This window comes from Siphateles boraxobius, unplaced genomic scaffold, assembly GCF_051911475.1.
Source record: "Siphateles boraxobius isolate OS27281-9 unplaced genomic scaffold, OSU_SipBor_1 77, whole genome shotgun sequence".
Taxonomy (NCBI): domain Eukaryota; kingdom Metazoa; phylum Chordata; class Actinopteri; order Cypriniformes; family Leuciscidae; genus Siphateles; species Siphateles boraxobius.
The window spans coordinates 3,297,514-3,321,537 of NW_027509205.1; the positions used below are offsets into that span (position 1 = coordinate 3,297,514).

At 36.5% G+C, this 24,024-nt stretch overlaps 2 protein-coding genes and 1 long non-coding RNA gene across 3 annotated transcripts; all 3 read left to right on the plus strand.

The window, feature by feature from the left end:
• The first annotated feature begins 3,566 nt into the window (after positions 1 to 3,566).
• On the plus strand, positions 3,567 to 6,984 carry LOC143725506 (uncharacterized). Its single transcript, XR_013198238.1, has 4 exons — positions 3,567 to 5,209; positions 5,909 to 5,968; positions 6,108 to 6,150; positions 6,748 to 6,984. It is a non-coding gene; the product is annotated as an uncharacterized LOC143725506 (long non-coding RNA).
• Positions 6,985 to 7,020: 36 nt separating this feature from the next.
• LOC143726066 (uncharacterized) lies at positions 7,021 to 13,769 on the plus strand. Its single transcript, XM_077219052.1, has 3 exons — positions 7,021 to 7,139; positions 7,262 to 7,303; positions 12,112 to 13,769. Exon 3 carries the CDS (start codon positions 12,132 to 12,134, stop codon positions 13,767 to 13,769), a length of 1,638 nt encoding a protein of 545 aa, XP_077075167.1. The 5' UTR covers positions 7,021 to 7,139; positions 7,262 to 7,303; positions 12,112 to 12,131.
• On the plus strand, positions 13,339 to 22,343 carry LOC143725505 (uncharacterized). Its single transcript, XM_077217962.1, has 10 exons — positions 13,339 to 14,242; positions 14,342 to 14,467; positions 17,482 to 17,529; positions 17,929 to 18,015; positions 18,112 to 18,189; positions 19,059 to 19,115; positions 19,450 to 19,619; positions 21,149 to 21,213; positions 21,420 to 21,514; positions 22,199 to 22,343. Exons 1-10 carry the CDS (start codon positions 14,050 to 14,052, stop codon positions 22,309 to 22,311), a joined length of 1,032 nt encoding a protein of 343 aa, XP_077074077.1. The 5' UTR covers positions 13,339 to 14,049; the 3' UTR covers positions 22,312 to 22,343.
• The last annotated feature ends 1,681 nt before the right edge of the window (positions 22,344 to 24,024 follow it).

The following is a 24,024-nucleotide window of genomic DNA, read 5'->3' on the forward strand; positions in this document are numbered from 1 at the left end:
GTCCGTCTGATTTGGTCCAAATTTAGCCCAAAACATAGACTTTGAAAAAATGACTTTGTTTGGTCCGTCTGATTTGGTAGCTAAAACAAAAAAACGCTCTTAGGGCGGCGCCAGAGAATTATTAACGCAGGTGCTAAAGGGGGTGCTAGATCATTGACAGGGGAGCTGCGCAATTATGTATAAATAGGCTACTTAATAAATGAGGAAAACTTGCCCACCCAATATATAATATTCAATTATTTTAATTATCTAAATTCAGGTTTTAATTTAAATTGAACAAGCACAACATTCAGCATTCAATCAAATATTCTTATGTATTATGAAGTGTTATTTCAACATAATATCTTGTTATTTCAACATAATATGTGTGCGTGCAACAAGCAAGATGTGTATTTGTATATCCGGTGACACGGATATGCATTGATTTTTATTGCATTTTATTTTTATTAATAAACTAGTGTTTTCTGTGTCAGCTGCAAAATATGAAGTTGAAAATCTTCATTCTCCATCTCCGTAGTGAACGCGCCTAGATAGAAAAATGCACATAATGGATAACATAATCAGAGAGTAGCAGAGGCACGGCGCCAGGATTCCAGGTTTGGATGGGCCAGACCAATTGTGGGTGGGCCTTAAATTAAAAACGTTATCCAATCACTGTTTAACCTAATAAAAATTACTGACTAATATATCTGTACGTAGGCTATACATAATATAGATTTAATATAGATATAATATAGTATATATATATTAATATTTAATATAATATAGATTTTAATAGCTTGATGCTCTTTAAATATTTTGTTGCATTGTTAAAAAGTTTCGGTGCATATGGAGTCAGGACGGACCTATCCGCGATCGCTCTCCTTGGTTCTGACCAAAGAAGAGTGCTTTTGGAATCTCCATTACGCATCATACCTGGGCTGCGTTTCCCGATAAAAGAAAAAGCGGTGTTCTTTATAAAATAAGCACTTCAGAAATAGTTGAAATTGCATTTATTAGGACTCATGGGATAGGCAGAGGCGCTGGCGCCCTCAACGGCGCTGGTCGCGCTAGCTGCGATAGTCGTAGCATCCTGGGGCAGAGACGAAGATGTGCTAGGTGATGTGGATCTCAGCTCTCCTTCATCTCCTGGTTGCAGCGATGACTCAGAGACTGTACGTGCGCGTTTAGATACCTAAAAAGACTGTTGCAACATTGTCTTTTACTGGAAATTATTTTCACACTTTCACAAGCTAATGATAAGCGCTGAAGCTGCAATATTTCTGGAGACATGGAGTGGGTAAAACATTTTGACCACTTGAGTTTTGTTTTGTAGAAAGACTTTTTTTTTCGTTTTTTTTTTTCGTTTTGTATAAATTGTATCTTAATTTTGATCAATGTTTTATCAACCAATTGCCTGTATTTAATAAATAAGAAGCAAATATATAGCAGATGTAATAAGGCGCCGGCACGATCACTTGAATTGCACGACAACTGGAGCATGTTTCCGCCACAGAGTGAAAATTAAAAAATGTAATTGCGATTTTTTAATCTCACAATTCTGACTTTTTATTTCAGAATTACGTGATATAAAGTCACAATTGCAGGTTAGCTATAGTCAGAATTGCGTGATAGGCCTAAAGTCGCAATTGTATGTTATTAAGTCAAAATTCCGTGATATAAAGTGCGAGAAATAGGCTATAGCTTGAAATTCTGACTTTTTTTTTTACAGAATTGCATGTTTATATCTCGCAATTCTGACTTTATAATACGCAATTGGGAGATATAAAGGCAAATTGCATGATATAAAGTCGCAATTGCGTGTTACAAAGTCAGAATTTAATTGTGAGATATAAACTATTCTGGGGTAAAATAAAAAAAGAAGCAATTGCGACTTTATTTCACGCAATTCTGACTTTATAACACGCAATCGCGGCTTTATTTCACGCAATTGCGACTTTATTTCACGAAATTCTGATTTAATATCTCACAATTCTGACTTTATTTCTCAGAGTAAACTCGCAATTGTGAGATAAAAAGTCGCAATTATCTTTTAAAATGTTTTATTCTATGGCGGAAACAAGCTTCCATATAGGGGACATATCTTCGAAGTTCGAACCAGCAGGCCATTCTAGGTTGAGCGAGCGACCCTGCGGAATGAGCGAGCAGAGCGGAATATTCAGAAATGCGCTCTCCGCTCACATGCTCTGATCGGAACAAACCCGAACAATGTCTGCTGAACTTGCGCAGAAACATCAAAATAGACATAACCAGCTTTTTATAATTGTTTTTAAAACTAAACATTTAGACTATACATATATGTACAAAAAATCAGATGAGCCCAGAATATGAACGCGACGCATTCCTACACATTAACCATTTTCCTCCCATAGAAAACCATTATAAGAACACTTGGCTTGCAGACTGGAATGTCCCAGCAGTTGTGATGTCGAAATAACGAGATATGATGTCGAAATAACTAGACATTATGTCGAAATAACGACTTATGATGCCGAAAATAATTTTGTTCAGGGCTTCCATAGAATACAGTCTGAATATAATTGCTTCCAGAAATTATTTTTGGGGGAGCTATCAGTGTGCTTTGGTCTTTCTTGGGGGTGCTGAAGCACCCCTCCCTAGCGAGTCGCTGTCCGTTTGTAAAGTGCTGAAATGTCACCTTGGATCGTAAATGTACACGCGTGTATTTGTACAAGCAAAATTGTAGCACAGGCTTGTAGCCTAATTGTTTTCATCTAATGTGCATTTTCTCGACGAGGCCAATAATCTATAAAAGCACAAACATATAGGGTAGTGACACCAGCAAAATAGCAGAAAAAAATATATATATATATATTTCAAAAAGAGGAGATTAATGTCATTTTAGAGGAAGTGGAGACTATATATACTCTGGCATGTGTCAAAATGATTGATGATGACCCAACAATTAATGATGATTGATGGGTTGATCACCTAATCTACAGCAAAATAAAACATTTACAAGGGTTGCAAATGTGCGTTATATGTTGAAATGTATGTTATTAAATTAAAAATGCCACAAAACAAAACCAAGAAAACATCTTTCTATAAGTGACCCTCAAAATCTGTGCATACAACAAAACACAGTGCTAAAAATTATTTTTCTTTTTAAAAAGTGTGCTGCACCTTGCCTTAAATTGTTTCATTACAGCCATAACTTCGGCACCAGTCCCAGCACCACTTGTCCTGGTAGGTCTTCAATTTACCTCACTCTTATAGAAGAAAACTTTAGTTTAGTAAGTTCTAACTATTGTTACGTTTTCCTGATTGGTCTAGGGGAGGAAAGCAACAGCAAAAGAAAATGGATGAAATGAATGTGCAGCAGCATGAAGCCACACCATCTCCAGACTCCAGACCCAGAAATGTTTCACAATAAACACAAAATTATCTAATTAAAGAAAGTCGTTTTTATTTACAAATCAAACAAAAGAAAAAAGGGGGTATCAGATTCAGAAGGGGGTATTGCCAAAACAATAAACAATCAATTTAACTCCTTATTAATCAAACTACTTAAACTAAAAGAAAAGAAAACGAGTACAGCGACATCCCTTGCTAACATAAACAGGAGAAAAAGTCAAAGTCAAAATAAATGGCACCCACCTCCCTACTAACCCTAAAATAAATAATTCATTAACTTGCAAATTGCAAGTAAGAGGCAAAACAGATTAATTAAACCATACAATAAATCATGAAAATTAACACTCACTTCTACCTTTGTGAATCTCAATCAGAGCTCATGTAATAACATAGATGGCCTTATTCTTTATTTTAAACTGTTTATTATTAATGTAAACTAGGGGATTACTGCATTCCCACAGTTTTCATTATGATAAAAAAAAGAGGGAGGGACAGTTTATGCAGCCAGAAGAGGCAGGAAAAAAAACACTCCATCAGTAAACCCCATAGAAGTGTGTAAATTATTTAATGTGTAATTTAATGTCAGAGTAGTATAACAAAAGGTAGGAATATATGTATACATTACATTTTAAAAAAATAAGAAAATATTTAAACTTTGATTTTTTGCTCGCGTGTTAAGCCCGCGAATCTGGCCGAGGGTATATAAGCTGCTGTCACAGTGACTAATCCTTATCGCGCGCATTGCTCCCTTCTGGATGACTACACATATATGTGAGTAACGTTATTCCAAAAGTTAATGTAACCAAATGATTTAAATTACATTTACAACTGAAAATATCAAATATAAGACCACAAATATAACAATTAACAATATAACCAGAGTAATAATACAATTACTAGGACACGTAACGTTAGTGTGTGAGCCGTGGCCTACTAAGGGAGTGAGCCTGATTGGTTTTCTCAGCTATTTTTACCACTAAAAATAAGTTCTCTCATAAAAGTGAATATCAAGGAACATATTAAGATATGGAAAAGTTAATGGACTGTATTTTACTAGTAAATGTACCACGTCCACATCTTACAAGCGTCTTTCCGTCTTTTCCTATACAATCTGCCGTTAAATACCGTTAGGTCTATGACGTCATTTGCGCTAAGCGGCAAAGGCGCTCTGGTTGAGAGACGCGCTCTTTTGATAGAGTCATGTTTGCCATGATAACGTCACTTTGGACGAACAGTAGGCCTATTATTAGTAGTAGTAAGCTAGGGTTTCCAAGAGTCACAATCAGGGACTCTTATACTTAAAGAGTTGTATCAGGGTTGGAGCCAAACGCCAACTCTGCTCTAAAATAAATACTGGGAAAAACAAAGTAACATTAAATTACGCATAGGCTTAATTTGGGGGGTGGGACGGGTTGGGTTCAGTTAACTAGCGGATAATTAATTTAGTTCGTTTGTTGAATAGGCTATTAGCAGCGATCTAACGCTGAAATCTGATGTTTTTTACACACACACGCACGCACGCGCACCCGTCCCACCCACTTTTTAAAACAAAGTTGCCACTGTAGGCTAGTAGCAGCTACACATTAAAATAAGGGAGAAAAAACTATTACTAAAAAATATATATACAATTATAATAACATTAATTAAAATGGAAACTGTGACTAAAAAAAGAATAGTTCACCCATAAATAAAAATTCTGATTCTTAATGTGAACTCATAGCTTATTTTTTTCTTATTTTACATTTATACATTTGAGCCGTTTTATGATTTATAAAACAATTGTTCACTTCTCTCTTTTTCAGCTTCTTCAATTACCTTCGATTACCATCTGCTTGTTGTAAGTCAAACATACCAGTCATCCTAAATTTCAGATTTGCCATTTGCTTTTTTTCATTACGATCTGATTAGTCTGTAACAGGAGCATAGCACCAAAATGTTGGGCCCTGGTCACAGAACCAAGGGTTAGACCCCTCACAACACCACAATATATATATATATATCAATATATCTTTGAGCCCCCCTCCCCCTCCCCTTTCCCCCCTTCCCCTCCCCCTTTCCCCCCTTCCCCTCCCCCTTCCCCCCCCCCCTTTCCCCCCTTCCCCCCCCCCTTTCCCCCCTTCCCCTCCCCCTTTCCCCCTTCCCCCTCCCCCTTTCCCCCTTCCCCTCCCCCTTCCCTCTCCCCTCCCCCCTCCCCTCCCCCTTCCCTCTCCCCCTTCCCTCTCCCCCCTCCCCTCCCCCTTCCCTCTCCCCCTTCCCCCCTTTCCCCCTTCCCTCTCCCCCTTCCCCTTCCCCCCTTCCCTCTCCCCCTTCCCCTTCCCCCCTTTCCCCCTTCCCCTCCCCCTTCCCTCTCCCCCCTTTCCCCCTTCCCTCTCCCCCCTCCCCCTTCCCCCCTCCCCCCTTAGTTCCACTATTAACCCTGTCTGACGCCCACTCTGTAACCATTAATGAAACATTTTAACTCCTATATCACTCTCGTATTCAGCCTTGTTTATTGTTTTTCTCTTTTTTTTCCTTTTTTTTTTGCATGTGTCCACAGCAGCCCGATACACCCCAAAAGTTCTTTTAAGAGCTCAGACACAGTCAGTTATTTGTCTTTGTAAGTACACAATGTTTTGACTAACTATCAGATAAGTTTTCATTATTTATTGGCATAATGCAGCATACCTGTAACATGAAACATAAGGACTGTTATCAGGTTTGATTAATATATTTTTTTCATTTCTTTGTTTTACTAGATTTTGGATTGTCTTCCTCTGCCGCCTCAGTTTTTATTTCAAGGTAAGTAATATTACTTAGCTGCTCCTAAATGCGTTGTTAGTAATGCATGTTGTATATTTTATTTTTAAACTTACATGAGATATTTAAATTTTTAAATTAAAATTTTTAAATTAAATTTTTTAAAAATTAAAAGAAAAAATTAAGAGAACACTGCAGTTCTAGAACACTGAAGTTGTACATTTCTTTGGTTTTACTAGTTATAGGTATGCGTTAGATTAAAATGTTTATTTTTATTTTATTCTAAGCTTCTGAAAACATTTCTCCCAAATAGTCTTTTTTTTTGCAGAAAATCACACACACACACACACTTTTTAAAAACAAAGTTAGGTCACTGTAGGCCAGTACACATCAAAAAAGAAAAAAACGTATATTAGTAAAAAAAATATACAATTATAATAGCATTAATTAAAATGGAAACTGTGACTAAAAAGGGATAGTTCACTCATAAATAAACGTTCTGATTCTTAATGTGAACTCATAGCTTATTAGTTTATTTTCAGGTGTTAGGCCTATCATACAATTTATACATGATCCTTTTTAAGATTTATAAAGTAATTGTTCTCTTCTGTTTTTCAGCTTTCTTTTTCTCTTTTTCAGCTTCTTCGATTACTTGTTTGTCTTACTTCTGCTTGTTGTAAGTCATACATACCAGTCATCCTACATCTCAGATTTGCCATGTTCATTATGTTCTGATTAGTCTGTAACAGGGGCGTAGCACCAAATGTTGGGCCCCGGTCACAGAACCAAGGGTTAGGCCCCTCACAACACCACAATATATATCAATAAATCTTTGTGCCCCCCCCCTTCGCCGAGGGCCCCTGTTACTCAGTTCCACCATTAATGAAACATTTTAACTCCAATAGAGGCCCATCACCCTCATATTCAGCCTTGTTTATCGTTTTTCTCTTCTTTTTTGCATGTGTCCACATCAGCCCGAAAGACCCCAAAAGTTCTTTTAAGAGCTCAGACACAGTCAGTTATTTGGCTTTGTAAGTAAACAATGACTAAATATCAGATAAGTTTTCATTATTTATTGGCATATTGCAGCATACCTGTAACAAGAAATTTATCAGGTTTGATTAATATATTTTTCATTTCTTTGTTTTATTAGATATTGGATTGTCTTCCTCTGCCGCCTCAGTTTTATTTCAAGGTAAGTAATATTACTTAGCTGCTCCTAAATGTGTTGTTAGTAATGCATGTTGTATATTTTATTTTTAGACTTACATCGGATATTTATATTTGTTCATTTTTTTGTGATGGGACAACTATCCATACACAGGCTATTCAGCACTGGAAAAAATTAAGAGAACACTGCAGTTATGCAGTTAGAGAACACTGAAGTTATCCGTTTCTCTGGTTTTACTATTTATAGGTATGCGTTAGATTTTAGACTTTTGGATGGGACTGGATGATGAATTATTTCAATTCCTATCTCCTGGTAATGGTTGACTTTTGTAGCGATCATCCAGTCCCAGTCCCCAGTGTCCCCCCCCCCCCCCCCCAGCTCATCCAAAACCTGCGTTCAAGCCCTACACAAACTTTACCATCAAGACCTCAGTACCAGAGCTCCTACTCCACCCTGTGAACTCGCTCCAGCCCATGAGCACTAGTTCCACCACTATATATGTTATTATTTTATTATGACTTATTAGTAATTAAGTTTTATTTCTGTCAAATAAGGGAATATATCATTTTTAATAGCTGTGTTGTGTTGTCTTTTAAATGCTTATTGTAAGTGATAATACTAACATATATAAATGCATTATTGTTGGCTTTAAATAAAGCACAAACTTAGAATACTATTTTCCCAAAACAAATGTTAAGAAATCACGAAGATGTGTTCATTATGCATTTTAAATTATTTATTTGTAAAATAAAGTTTTTACCTAAAGATCAAAACCCTTTTTAAGTTGTCCATTTAGGTGTGCAATATACTGCATTAATGTGCTGTATCAGAAATTAAGAAAATTGCCATGTTTTTTCACCACATTTAGCAACGATGCTAAAATTTAATTTTCAACCAACCATATTTAATGCCTTCAAAAGAGGAATCAAAGACCCCCTTTTTTAAACTATTTTAACAAAGCATTTTGCAGAAATATTTAGGCATGCCTGAGAAATAAATATGAGAGTAACTGATGAGAGTTGTGTGGCAAAAGAAGGAGAAGGAGATACCAACGTCCTGGAAGAGAGCCGGAGGGATCCTAGTAAAAGGACTCATTAGAGATCGGGCAGTTCAACCAGAGCAGACTTCGAAACGTCAAGGGAAAAATCTTCTTCAGCATGGTTGCTCACAGGTTGACAGGAGAAAAGGAACAAACTGATTGACACGTCAGTCCAGAAAGCAGGCATCTCCGGTTGTGATTCCTGTGTTTACCCGCAAACCTAAACGCCTGTGGTATGCCGAAGACCCCACGTGTCCTCTATGTCCAAGTCCAGCAACACTGAAGCACATCTTAATGGGATGCAAGACCAGCCTCAGCCGTTGTAACTGGCGGCACAACCAGGTGCTAAAGTGTCTTTCTTGCAGTGCTGGAAAGTCGACAGACAAGTGTGAATACCGTCATTCTGCTGGCAAAACTTAAACTTTATATTCAAAGCTAAATTATGTTTATGCTTATAAGGATCGACATCACTGGAAGTTTGTTTTAAAAAAAAATTTGTTTAGGTTTTAAAATAAAAATTGTTCGTAGGCTAATTAATGCTACAATAATTTACGTTTATTTATAAGCTACTTATACTTTTTTTTTTTTTTTTGCATTGAATAACATTTAAAGGATTTGTTGTGGAAACCGCATTGCCATCCTCCCATAGAAAGGATTATATGTAAGGATAAGTATCCTGTTTAACAGCAGCACGAGATTTATTTTAATTTAGGAAAAAAAAAACTTAAGTCGCAAATCGCATGCACTGTAAGGATTGTAAGGATCCAAAGATCTAGTGGAATTTAATATTGAGTTGAACATTTTGTTCATGACAACAAATGAGTACCAACTGTATGCGTGTTAGAGTCCTGGGAAAACTGCCACTGTTGGTTCAAAGGGTTCTCATTGCTGCAGATGGTTGGGGTTGGGGCTGGAGGATCCTGTGGGAAAAAAAAGAATATTAAGACAAATTTTCTCTTAACCTCTTGACTGTCACCGTCCCATTATATTTTTAAAACAATAATATCTTAGTAAAATCCTAAAGTAATATTGACAAACTATATATCATTTGAAAGCTTACAATCTCTAGTTTTCATATTTGGTGGCTGTTTTTTAAAATAAATTACAGAGGAGCAGTAATTTATTAATTTGCAACAAGAATATTTCATATGCATTAGGCGTGTTAAGACCTTTATTTTGAAATAGCAATAAACATGAAAAATCATGAAAGATTGGTAGAAACCTCAGTTTGTTTTCATGCCAAGAGTTCAAAAGATAACACCAATTCAATTGTATTAGAAAAAAAGGTCTGAAAATGTTTTAAATATAAAGAAAAGTATTATGGGTTCTCGGTTTTGTGATGCGGCTGCGAGCTATAACGCACACATGTGCTCTTTTTATGCGTTTATTAGAGGTTGAATTCAAGTCAAATACTGTCAAACCACCCATACTACTTCTGAATAGGATGTCTACTTCATAAATTGTACGAAAATTGTGGAAATGCATGGATCAGATCACTCAAAACATATGAAAATGGAGGCGCCCTTATATGGTCAGTAATGGAGCTTGGATGTCATCTAGTGAAAAAGTTTGGTACTGCACCCAAATAAAACTAATTTTGCTAGTTGGACAGCAACAAGAATGGAAATAATCAAAGCAAGTCAAAGTGCTTTCTTGCAGTTTCAGTAACTAAATAAAATACAAGATAACTTGGGAATCCGAATGGTATTCAAACAAAAACTCTTTCTGTGTGGGTTATTGATGACTCTGTTCTTTGAAGACCAGCAGTATTCGAGAAGACTGGCAGCATTTACCACCTGGCCTAAAAACAATCATATAATATACACAGTGAATTACATCATAATAAAACTAAGTACATGGTAGATTTCCACACTTACTAGTAGGGCTGTGCAATTAATTGAATTTTGATTTTAGCTCCCACGATCACCAAAATAGTACAATCGAGTAAAAACGATTATTTTGCCATGTTCTGTTGCAAGAACAACAATTGTTGTTATTTTGTCTGAACGCGCAGAAGAGGAAAAACAGAAGAGGTGTTCCGCCCCTCCAGAAGCCATAATTCTCCCAGCCATAAATTGCGAGCACAATAAACCTCACAATAACAATTGGCTTATTTAATATAGCCTGGAGTAAGACGTCTCACTGTATAGTGCCTCAGTTCAAGCGAACGGCAGCGTGACCTGATCATCTGTTCCGCTTTACAGCACGAAAAACAAAACGAGAATGAACACCGGGAAAAGTGGATTTTTTGTTAAAGTTTCAAGCGAAAAAAATCGTGATTATGATTTCCATAATCGAGCAGTCCTACTAACTAGAACATTGAAACAAACAAAATGAGTGAATATATTTTAAAGTACGTTTACTAAAACACACCTTTTCTGCCTTGTTGGCCTCACATGAATCAAAAGTCAGCTGCAGTAGCAGCTACGTTCTTCCTGTTTCTGAAGCCTCAGGTCAATTGTGAAGAAAGTGTCTGCTGATTAGTCAAAGGAGAATACGTTAACAACTCAAGCACACTAGCTAGACTAACATTAAATAATAAACGTGAATATTTAACTTACGACTAACTTCTTAGATAGTTAGCAGTTTCTAAGTAACGTACCAGTTAGCAGTTACCAAACTAGCCAAGATAGACTAATTTTACAACATGAACGCACTCAATTTTAAATCAACAACACTCAGTCTTATGTTTTGGTAAATACTCTATTTAAAAAGGTTATTATGAATTTGCACTTACCTTCGTCTGATATAAATGTCTGAAAACAGGATCTGTCAGTGCACGCAGTAACGTTAACTGAAGGCAGTGAGCTAGAAAATAGACAGAACATACGAGCCCGTTCTCATCCCAAGGCGTAATATACTGACTCTTTTGCCAAAGCGTCTATATCCAACGCACATGGCACCCTTTAGCGTCATATGAGACGCAGATATATGGCGCCTCCTAGTGGTTACAACGTTGAACAAATTTTGATGTTATGTCCTGGCAAGCATGTTATTTAAAATAGTTTATTGAATTCACACTTACCATATACGTTTTCTCAGCCTCAGAAAATACAGGATGCTCTCTGCGCGCACAAGAACTGGGGGAGGGGGAGAACAGGCTCGAGTCGATAGAAAAAAAAAAAGATTCCATTTACAGGCGTCAGGAATGGAAAGTCTCGTGTGATTTAAATGCGAGACATGAAATATCCCTGCGTGATCGGCCGGCTCCGATTTAACCCCTAAATGACTGTTTTTATACACTGTCAGTGCCTCTGCCTGCCTGCATCAACAAAATCTTTTAAATTAATGATTTAATTACTCACTCATTAAGACGGTCAATTGCCGCCACCTACTGGCGGTTTAGTTTTATGTTTATAATTTTTCCCCCCAATTTTTTTTTTTTTCAAAAACTCTTTAAAACAATATCATAACATTGTTTAATGCAGTTGTAATTTTTCAGATCAAATTTAAGCATTTAAAATGTAAGATGAAGCATACATTTAATAAGATTAGAAAAAAGCAATTTATAAAGGTTAAAAAAAAGCCCTTGGGTAGCTAGATATCAAACAAATGCAGATTTCAATGTCAAAGCTGATAGAACACGGATGAGAATATTGCTTCAGAATAAATTAGATTTACACAACAAAAAAATATATTTTTTCCAGACAAAATTCATTTTTTGTTAAACTTTTAATACATTGCTGTTAAATTATATGATTAATTATTATTTTGATTCATGCAATTTAATTTAACCATAAAACGGAGTAAAGCTATAAAACAATTGCTGTTATTTTATGATTCTTTTATACAGACATCTGTTGCTTTGTTAAAATGGCCTCAGATTATCTTAAAAACTGGAGGAAGGTCAATTCTATGGTAAAGAAACTAGCTGAGGATGACAGTGAAGAAGAGTTCGTGGATGACATGTCCTATGTGGATGATGATGAGTTTGATGCTGTGGATGATGGCAGGGATCGAGAAAGATACAGTGTTGAAGGTCCAGACACAGAAGACGAAGTGATGGAAGAGGCGCCTGTAATAGCTGATGACGTAGATGACAACAGATTGGACCTATGTAGTGACTTGGCAGATTGGGCAGTGACCAATAATCAATCACACAAATCCCTCAATGACTTGCTCCAAGTTCTACGTAATCATGGACACAATGACCTGCCCAAGGACTCACGGACACTGCTTTGTACTCCAAAAGTAGTGGAACGCCAGGCAAGATGTAACGGCGAATACATCTATTATGGTTTGGAAACTGGTATACGGCGCACACTGCTTCAGTGCCCAGCTTCACCAGATCACATTGCTGTCACCATTAATGTGGATGGTGTGCCACTATTCAGATCTAGTGCTGCTCAATTCTGGCCCATGCTGGCAAAGGTTGAGGGATTTGAGCCTTTTATCGTCTGCCTGTTTAGTGGAATGGCAAAACCTGAACCATTGGAAGACTATGTCCAAGACCTGGTAGAAGAAATCAAGAGGCTCAGGGAAAATGGAATCCAACACAATGGAAATGTCATACAGTTTCAAATAAAAGCCTTTATCTGTGATGCTCCAGCAAGAGCTTTCTTGAAAAATATAATATACCACACTGGATACTACAGCTGTGAGAGGTGTGAAGAGGAGGGAGAATGGTTGGGCAAAATAGTGTTCAACAGCAAGGATACATCCCCTAGCAGGACAGATGAGAAGTTCAGCCAGGTGGCGTACAGAGCAAAACACCAGAATGGGGAGACACCACTGATCAGAGCAGGAATCCCATGTGTCGGCTCTTTTGTTCTTGATTACATGCACCTTGTTTGCCTTGGGGTTGTGAGGCGCATCCTGCACTACCTTTGCAGGATCCCCAATCCCCGTAGACTCTCTCCGAGACAGAGAGCTGAACTCTCCAGTGAACTCGTTAAACTGAGGAACTCAATGCCCAGTGAGATGGCAAGGAAGCCCAGATCCCTTCAGGAGTTGGATAGATGGAAAGCCACTGAGTTCCGACAGTTCCTGCTGTACACTGGACCAGTGATACTCCATATATACGACCACTTCCTTTGCCTGACGATTGGAATGTCGATCCTTCTTTCTGCAGATCGCGAGCGGAGAAACCACTTTCTACCATATGCAGCAGACCTCCTTAATCATTTTGTCATCAATAGCGCTGAGGTCTATGGAAATAAATTCACGGTCTACAATGTGCATAACATAAAACACCTCCATGAAGATGTTGCACATTTTGATTGTTCATTTAATGAAATATCTGCGTTCCCTTTTGAGAACCATCTGAAAACCATCAAGAAGCTTGTCAAGACCAGCCATAACCCTTTGGTGCAAGTGGCAAAGCGTATGGCAGAGAAGGAGCGTGCACAAAAAAATACGAAACAGAAGCAAACTCGCCTGCAGGTAGTGTCAGGAAAAGCAGAGGGACAGCTGCTTTTTGCTCCAAGATGGCAGCGTAGCTTTTGTAACTGAAAAAAAAACAGATGGCAAATTGGTTTGCAGTGTCATCCCAGAACACCAAACCTCCAACCTATTTGAAAAGCCTTGCCAGTCGAAACTCCTGGACATTGCTTTTGTTGGCAGTACCAGCACAGCTAAAACACAGCTACTACAAATACAGGACTTCAAAACAAAAGTTGTATGTCTACCACATCATGGAGGATATGCCATCTTCCCGTTGTTGCATAATGTAGTTTGAAAAACGAAGTTTTTTTTTTTTTTTTTTTTTAGTTGCCCTTTTGTAGTTTCAGACATGGTTTTTGCAAGGGCTGTTTGGATTGAGGGTGACAAACATTTTGAGGGTGTAGTCCCAAAAAACTGGATTCTTCAAAGTGAAAAACTTGTGAGATGGCCAAAGACCCAGGTGCAGTCAGCACATAAAAAAAAGTTAAACCCCATGGAGGACTGGCTCACTTTCCAGCTGGTGAAAATAAAAATGACATCAGGTAAATACACATAGCCTACTAAATTTGGTGTTATTAATTCCCTGTGTTAGTTGCATAGGTTACTTTTACATTTCTATTTAACTTAACTTTATTTTGTAGAAAACGAGAAAGACTGTGAGCTTTATGACTACACGTCATCAGCCCAAACTGACCATGAAAATATCACCACTATGCCATATAAAAAGAGAGTTGTTAAAAAGAGGAAACATGAAGATTATATGGAATGTAAGTGCATAATTGTTCTCCAAAATATGTATACATACAGGGCTCGACATTGCCGCTTGTCTGCTTGTCTGGGACAAGTGGATTTTTTGAAGGGGCAAGTGAAAGATAATTTTACATGCCCGACCAGACAAGTAGCCTGATAAAAAAAACTTAAGTGAAAAAAAAAAAACTATGATCAATCATTTTCAAAAATAAATACAAAACCTGTCCTAATTTAAAGAAAAAAGCTGTCCAATATTTGGTGATAATCAGGGGCGTCACTAGGATTTTCATTTTAGGGGGGCTAAGCCCCCAATATGATTTTTTTTTTTTAAATAAAAAAATGTAACACTTTAGTTTAGGATCTAAAGATCACTATTAACCATTTTCATTACGATGCAAAGGCACGGTTTTATAATAACTGTGGTCCCTAATGTGAGGTAGGGCAAATAAGGGGGTTCGGGGTCTCCCCGAGAAAATTTTGATTTCTCATATCTACATATGTGCATTTTAAGATGTTCTGAAGGCCAAAAAACTTGGATAGTGGGCAGCTGATTATTTTTCTCTCCTCATCAGCATCACACTCTTTTTCTCTTTGTTTTTGTCTTGCCCTGTCTCTTCCCCTCCTAAAGCTGAGCTTTGACTGATATAGGCTTTTCATTTTTGTCTGTCAGTGAAGAAAGTAAACATAGGGTCAATTGATAGGTTGATTTTGCCTATGCATCATTTTCTCAGACGCGTTTATTTTCTGAAAGCTACTAAAGGTAATTAAGTTTATTAAATGCATTCACAATATGTAGGCTACACATTTATTATTGATCTTATGCCTAATACAGGGCCGTAGACAGGGCTTTAGTCACAGAGGTCCTAAATTTGAGGTTGGTAGGGGGTTCAAATTTTTTATTTCTCTGATATGTGCATTTCAAGACGTTTGAAGACCAAAAAAGGATAAGAAATAGCTTTAAAACCATGTCAGTGGGCAGATTATTTGACAATACCTGCTCTCTTCTCATCTCCATCACTCTTTCTTTTTTGCTCAGTCTCTTCGTCCCTTTCTCTTCCCCTCCTAAAGCTGAGCTTTTTTAATTTACTAAAGGCTACAATTTGTATTATATCCTCAATATGTACACATTCATTATTAATCTTGTGCCTAACATGATGAAAACGGCTTTGTTAATGTTTCTTGTAAACTAATTATTACATTACATGAGTCACGTTACAGCCTATTTTCAGTTCAAAATGGCGAAATTAGACAAAACTATATTAGTTTGCCTGATTATTTTTTGTCATTCGTTTAACATTTATGACCTAAAAAAAGTCAAATATGAAATGTTAAGTTTAGCTACTTACATCTTATCTCGCACTTGACCGTACGCGTCAAGTCGCACTGTTAAAATTCGCGCTCAGCAACGTCTGTGAACATAAAGTCTGCCTACTTTGATTTGATTGGTCATCTCAAATATTCTGACATTGACGAGCAGTGACAGACCAATGAGGCTCAGATGAACACACATGAACACACACACACACACACACACACACACACACACACACACACCCTGTCCTCTGTTTCTGACGTGCTCTCTGCTCGGCGCCGCTGCGGATTGAAGATGAAGAACGCGCTGAATCTGATTATAACAAGACTGAAGCGAACACGAATTTGTGTAGCCTACATTAATCTCACATTTTTAGGGGGGCTAGGCAGAAGTTTAGGGGGGCTGAAGCCCCCCTAAAAAGGGCCTAGTGACGCCCCTGGTGATAATAGTAGGCTATAACAAGAGATTTAAGCACCTTTTTGCAGGCGGGAACGTGTTGGGTTAACATGCTGTGGTAAAGTTTTTATATTTATTAGGGCTGTCAAATGATTAATCGTGATTAATCATATCCAAAATAAAAGTTTTTTTTACATAATGTATGTGGGTGCACTGTGTATAATTATTTTATATATATAAATACACACACATGCTTGTATATATTTAAGAAATATTCTCATGTATATACTGTATACAGATTTATATATAATTTATATTATATATAAATATAAATATTTTATATATAAATAATATTTTTTTCTTAAATATACATGCATGTGTGTGTATTTATATATATATATATATATATATATATATATATACAAAATAATTATACACAGTGCACCCACATATATTATGTAAAAAAAAACTTTTATTTTGGATGTGATTAATCATTTGACAGCCCTAATATTTATATATATTAACATATCACATATTATTAACATATGATAGGCTAAAGTTAAGCAACATTACACGACCAAGTGCCGGTTTCCTGAATACCATCACGATTGAAAATGTGACTGATTTTCGTACAATAGTTCAATAAATAAGTAAGCCTACTTACTTTTTTTGACGCAATATTGACTGATTTTGTTCTATTTCAGTCTCGAAAAAGTTCCACACAAAGACCACAGCAGAATTAAACCACATGGCACAGCAACACTCAACCAGAGTTTAATATTACTTAATGATTCAGCGTTTGGAACGAATCGATTGAGTCAAAGATTCAATCACCTATTCATAAACAATTGCCTCAATCTCTCATGAATCAGCCGTTTGAACGAATTGTTTGAATCAAATGACTCACTCATTAAGACGGACACTCACCGCCAACAATTGGCGGTTTAGTTTCATGTTTAAAGATATCATTACCCCTCCCCCTACCAGCATTTCTTAATTTGATTGGAAACAGCCATAGTGTCTTAATATGCTAATTTAGTTTATTGATCAAAATTAAAAGAATTTGACATGAAAGATGAAGCATATATCTGACAACATTAGGGGGGAAATGATAATTTTAAAGGGGAAAAAAATGTCCTTGGGGACAATAGCATAAATGTAGATTTAAATAGGCTATGTCACAGCTGATAGAACACTGATGAGAATATAGCTACAGAATAAATTATATATTTTTTCCCAGACAAGCACGTCAAGGCTTAAAGTCGAGCCCTTCATTTTTTTTACTTGCAAAAAAAAAAAGGCTTACTCATGTAACAATTGCAGGGTCAATTATCTCAGAAGATGATGTCTCAAAGGTCAAGAACAAGCCAAGTGAGGGCGAATACATTTCTCGAAACCAATTAGAAATATGGATTTTCTACGTTTTTTTGTGTGAAAAAATAACATGTTTATCCCAACATGTGGGCAGAGTGATGTATAAATACCCTTTTGACTGTTTTATATATAGATAAGAATTTGCAGGCATTTCCAAAGCCTCCCGAACTCCCGAAAAACCAAGCCACTGCTACCATTGTCCACACCACTTCTGAAGGTAAATCAAGAGGGCTTAATCCAGTGGTCAACAGAAAATAGAGAACAGTATTGCTTATTGTATAGTGTAAATAATCACATTATTTAAGTCCTCTGTATAATATAAAAGTTAAAAAACAAGTAATTTCAAATCACATCATATTAAAAATGTCCTGTTTGATAGTTTTTTTCTTCTTGCAGAATTATCCATGGATCAGAATAACCAGTTGGCCTGGAGTAGACAGCTGGTAGATTCATCTTCAGAAGATGCTGAAATTGAAATTCCAGGTAATGTTAAGCTTTGTGTGTAACAATCATTACACTTTTGGATGGATCTGATGGGATAAGCTATTATGTGAATTGTTTTTACTGTTAAACTTGAAGATACTCCAAGCCCAATAAGGGAGCGATCAAACTCCTCCAGTCGATCACACCATAGAAGGCAGTCCACTTCTAGACATGGTAAGATAATCAACTTGTTAAATAAAAATGTTGGCAAGAAGTAACTTGTGTTGTAACCTTAACATGCTGTGTGTCTGTGTGTGGGGTGGGGAATGGGGGATGGGGGGTCTTTACAACCCTGAGTAGCCGGTGGGGACTTGGTCCCTAATAGGTCTAACCATGCCAAACAGGTCTCAGGAGAGGGGCCAGACGAAGAACAACACCCGGTCCTCCAGGTTGGGTAATGGACTTGAGGCCAAATACCCCACTCCGTAAAATAACACTAATTTACAGAAAGCGCAATTGCAAAAGTATATATACCATCATTAGACCCGACAGAATACTCTAGTCACTCAAGAAACACTATGACAGCTTCAGATGAAAGCCCTGCATGCTAATTGTGATTAGCTAAGTGATTAGCTAAATCATGCTAAGAACATGTTAAGAACTCTAAAACTCCACAGTTACTGTGTGACAACTACCAACCACCTAGCAACATCATAGTGACCAGCCAGAACACCATAGTAACCTCCAAGCAACCACCCAGAATACATTAGCAACCGCCTAGCAACACCTTAGCAACCACCCCAAACACAGCACCCTAGCAACCACCCCATCGACTTACATTGAAAATAGATGAGAGCATCAGAGCAACAAAAAAAAAAAAAGGTTTTCTAGACGTGGTAACTAGTTAGATTACATTGTTGTGTAACTGATTTTGGGGGGTGGACAATTTCAAGTAGAACATGACCAAGTATAAAATTAGAATACAAATCAAAAGAAGTGCATCTGGTTAGTTTTTAGTTCCTGTCTTGAAAATACAATATATGAAGTGCAGCTATTTTTTTTCTTTCTCTTGGTATGAACTGAGCTTTAAATGTTTCTTTCAGAAACATCAAGGGCTCCAACTGGCCACAGCATGGATGTATTTCCAATGCCCACATCCAGTAAGTAATTACTTTGTCTTGTATATTTGTAGATAGGCATAAAGAATACTGTTTTTGTATTTATCTGCATATGACAATTTGAATTGGAATGGCAGCCTATTGTGATAATTAACAACAAAATTACAAGTACATTTATAGAATTACAGTTTTTACTATTTGTTGTGATGTGTACTCACAAGTGATTTCCCAATGTTTGATACCAATAATTCACATGTTTACTAGTCAAATTCCATTACTGATATCAAGATGAATCATTTTATCTAGTGAAATTTGAATTGATTATTGATTATATTTTGATAATTAATATTCTTGTCAAATGTTTTTAACATTTTAGAATTCCAGAAATGTGTCTTCAAAAAGCTGGTGGAGATAATGCAGGAGGTCAAGAGAATTGGATGTGCAGAACCTAATAATTCTGCATACCACATTAGAAAAATGGAGCTGATAGAGGAGCTAAATAACTTGGAGGAGAAGCTCCAAAATAATGAAGAGAGAGATGTTCTGGTAAAATATAATTATTTACCAGTTTGCTTATTCTTTTCTTCTTCTTCTTCTTCTTCAAAACATATAGCATAATGAACACTTATCACTTACTTTTACTGTATGTAATTTATTTAATCAGTCCAGGGCCGGGTTTCCCGATAACGATGTATCTTAGCTCTTTAGAGCACTCTCTACGTGCAAGGTTACGAACGCTCGACGCAATTCCACGCGCGTTTCCCAAAACTGCACTTAACATGAACGCGCGAGAACGCTACTTAAGCGTCGCTGTCCATTCGCGAAGTGCTGAAATATAACCTTATATGGAATCGTATTCTGAACGTTTAACCTAATAATCGTGTTGTGGATTAGAAATCAATACAATATGGATATAAAGCACCTATACAGACTGACAAAATGGCTGAACAAAAACAAAAAAACAAGAGAAGATACCTTTCAAAAAGATAAAATGAATGTGCTTTTAGAGGAGATAGAGGGAAACAAAGATTTTATTTTTAACAGATTTAAAGGACACCGTACAAATAAGGAAAAACAAAACATCTGGAAGGACATTGTCACATTGCAAACTATCTGCTGTGTTCAAAGATCAGGGAAGGAGGTCCGCAAGAAATGCCCAATATGGTTTTCGTGCACGCCAGCTAGTCATTGACAGATTTTTTTGAATTCATCCCGGTCTATTTCCCAGATTACTTATTTTATGATTTTTTGTTTTTTGTTCATTCGTTTAATTTAATAATAATAATAATACACAAACAAACATAAACAAAACACGAGTACAACAAAGTGTACAATAAAGTACAATCAAAACCTTATATTATAGGCCTACTTACGTTGCAGTGTAATCTGTTAAATCTAGATAAAAGTGTAATCTGCCGGTTGTCCTGCAGGTGAGCTCATAACTCTGTCTTCTTACGATGCACTTAGGGATTTACGATTACTCCAGAGCACTCGTAGTTCTACGAAGATTTTCAAGTGCTACTTAAGTTACGATGCTTTTGGGAAACAGACCATAATATTAAGATCAGTCGTACGATCGTTTTTACGATCAATTTAGGCTTACGATGCTTTTGGGAAACGCAGCCCTGGATTCTTTTTTTTTTTTTATTGCGGCCTAGACTCAATACTAGACTCCGACTGATTTTGCCGCAGCTTTTCTCAGAAATTGTTTTAATATTTGTTATTGTATTTTATTTACAGTGAAAACCCACAAATAATACTATTACATATTATATGTAATAAGTGTTAGTGACAGTTAGAGTACAATTACCTGTAAATATTATTGTACTAAATATTGTATTTAAATGTTTGTGTTTAAATTGTGTTCCTGGTTCCTCATGCAATGATGCCAATAATATAGAAATACTCATAATTCTACTTTACTGAAAATACAGAACTGTGTTTACTTTAACATTATTTACACACATTTGGACTTGTCCTAACCAATAAAATTAAGTTCAATTGATTAGATTAATGCAAGGACTGAAAATGTTTGTTACCAATATTAGTATGATATTTTCTTTTTTTCCTCTTAGATTACCCAGTTAAGTAAAGTTGGAGGCAAAAATATCAGGGATTGCACAACAAAGATTCTGGACAGGTATGTACATTCAAATCACAAGCATTAATTTATTTCATCATAAAATATTTTATTTCTGATAATAAAAGAAAATGCCTGTTACCTTGACTCATCCCTTCTCACATCTTTTGCCAGCTTGCACCAAGAAGATGTAAGTAGAGGATGTGACTAATCATCTTTTCTCCATCTCTATTCCCCACCACTTTCTTCCCCCCTTTCTCTTTCAGACTGATGACCAACAATCTAATGTCACAGCTCAACATGAAGGGCCACGGCTCAAAAACAGCCTTTCAATCAACATCACTGTTCACCACTGTGATAGGTATATGCTTTTGTTTTATGGAATTCAAAGTCCCACATCACAACATCATGATGTAACAGACCATTCATAATAGACAATGATCGGAGGAGAATTAGAACACAAAAATTATGGTTTGGTACCTCGGTTTTTGAAGTCACGCTTTGGTTTTGGTTTGGTAATAATAATATTATACAGTGTTGTGCAAGTTACTTCCAAACTGTAATACATTATATTGTTACTGTTATTTAAAAGTAATTCATTACCTTACAATATTACTGTCTCAGAATTGTAATGCGTTACATTACTCCTGTATTACTTTTGAGTTACTTTCACCAAAATAACTACAGAAGTAGAACTTAACATTCTAAAATGACTAGGGCTGTAACGATATGCGATATGAAACCGAAATCGTGACACTCAGATCCACGAACCTGTAGAATCGCGACACACCCCTTCCAACTCCCAGCATATCCTTACCGTCCAGGGGTGTGTTTCCCGAAAGCATCTTTAGCCAACTATAGTCGCAAATTTATATATTTTAAAAATAATTTCCGCAGGTGCAGTGGTTAAAACATCACTGAAGTCTCATGCGAAAATGCGAACCGAACTGAAAGGCCTGTGTACCGTTGCCTCTCTAATTAATTCTTTTGAGTAACAAACTGAGCAGAACACAAATTATTTTTTTTGTTGTTGTCATCATTACAGATGCAATAAAAAAATGGAATACCAAGGCCACTGATCATGAGATCTACAAAGCCGTGGGAGACCACCTTAAGCATGCCCCTGGACGATCTGGCGGTGGGGGATATAAGCAATAATGAGTTTTTCGTGTGTTTTTGTCATTAAATGTTTTAAATGTATAATAAATAAATGTATAATAAATAAACGTTTTCTTGTTATTTTTTTGTCAGTTGTTCTATTTTTAGAGTATTATTATTATTAATAATAATATATAATATAATATAATGAATATATAACATTATAATGAATTTATGCTTGAAATTAGGCTAAAGTCAAGCCTAAAAGGTATTTTTAACCTGAAAATGACGTCTTTTCTCGTCTTTTTATAGACGTCTTTTCAATGACCTGAAAATGACGTCTTTTCCCCTTTCACTTTCAACCAAATTTAGACGTAATATTTACGTCTTTTTATAGACGTCTTTTCAACGACCTGTAAAAGACGGCTTTTCACCTTTCACTTTTCAACCAAAATTTAACGTTGTTTAGACGTCTGGCAAAGTCGTCTTTTCAACGTCTTTTCAACGAGTTTTTGCTGGATGGGTGGAGCAAGTGCTGGAAACGATTGAGAAATAATAAAAAAAATGTTTAAATGGGTAAATTTTCTATAAATATTCTGAGTTTTTTTGTTTTGTTTTTTGACATAGCCTACTCCAGTTCTTGTTAGAACACGGTATTGTTGTCTCCCACGACCTCTAAAGACATCCATCCTTCAAGTGCACTGAGAAATAATATTATGAGTGAAAAATAAAAAAAATATGAAACTAAATGAAATGATCAAACAAGCCTAGCGCGACGTTTCAGTACAAGTTTCTTCAGGCAGGCTTCAATAAAAAAGAGGTTTATCGTTATCTATATATTCATAACATATACATTTATTTATCATAAGATAATATAATGGTTTTTGAGTTGTAAAGCAGCAGAGCGATTTTCGTGTCAGCGCGTTCTCCGAAGTGAAATGTGATTGAGCGCGCGCGTTGTGCGCGCCCCCTTAAGTAGACCGTGTTGGGTAAATAAAACTGTTTCCCTTAAGTGTGCAAATGAGCTTAATACAGTCCAATCCAAAAATGTAAATCAGCGAATTGTGAGTAAATGTGACCAGGGACAGATATATAAAAGATTTGTTTTGGAAATCAATGTATTATTGAAGTTGCATGAGCTTTTGTGTAAGTAGGTCACTCTCTCCTCGTGCACTGGTAGAGCGACGAGTGGAGAGACGATGAAACAACACATCACACGAGGGAAAATTGTAAAATAAAATCGATTATTGGTTATGACTGTGAAATAATGATATATTTACTTATTACTGTAATTTATGTGGAAAAGAGTGTATTTTACTTTTAAGTGCTGTTTTGAATTTAATATGTACTATCCTCATGGCGACGACATCGGATGACGTCACGATCATCGTTCGTCGTGTGGAATGCTGTTTTCCGATGGAAGTTCCTCACGAGGGAAAATGGTGATTTAAAATGTACCCTTTTGGTATAAATGTATATAATCGGCCTGGATGTGTAGTCAAGATCCTATTGGAGTGTTATCTGAGTGAAAACGATTTTATTTTTGCTTCTGAATGTAGTTTAAAAATTAAAACGTGTATCTGGTGGGGACGATATCAGATGACGTCACGTCCATCTATCGTCGTGTGGAATGTTGTTTCAAACCAAGAGAAATCCCCCAGACAGCAAGCCAACATTGAATAAACATTGTTTTTCCATCTGAATCATCATTATGGTTGATGTTGAAATTTCAATGCAAAATAAATGTTGAATCACCATTACCATATCGATGAA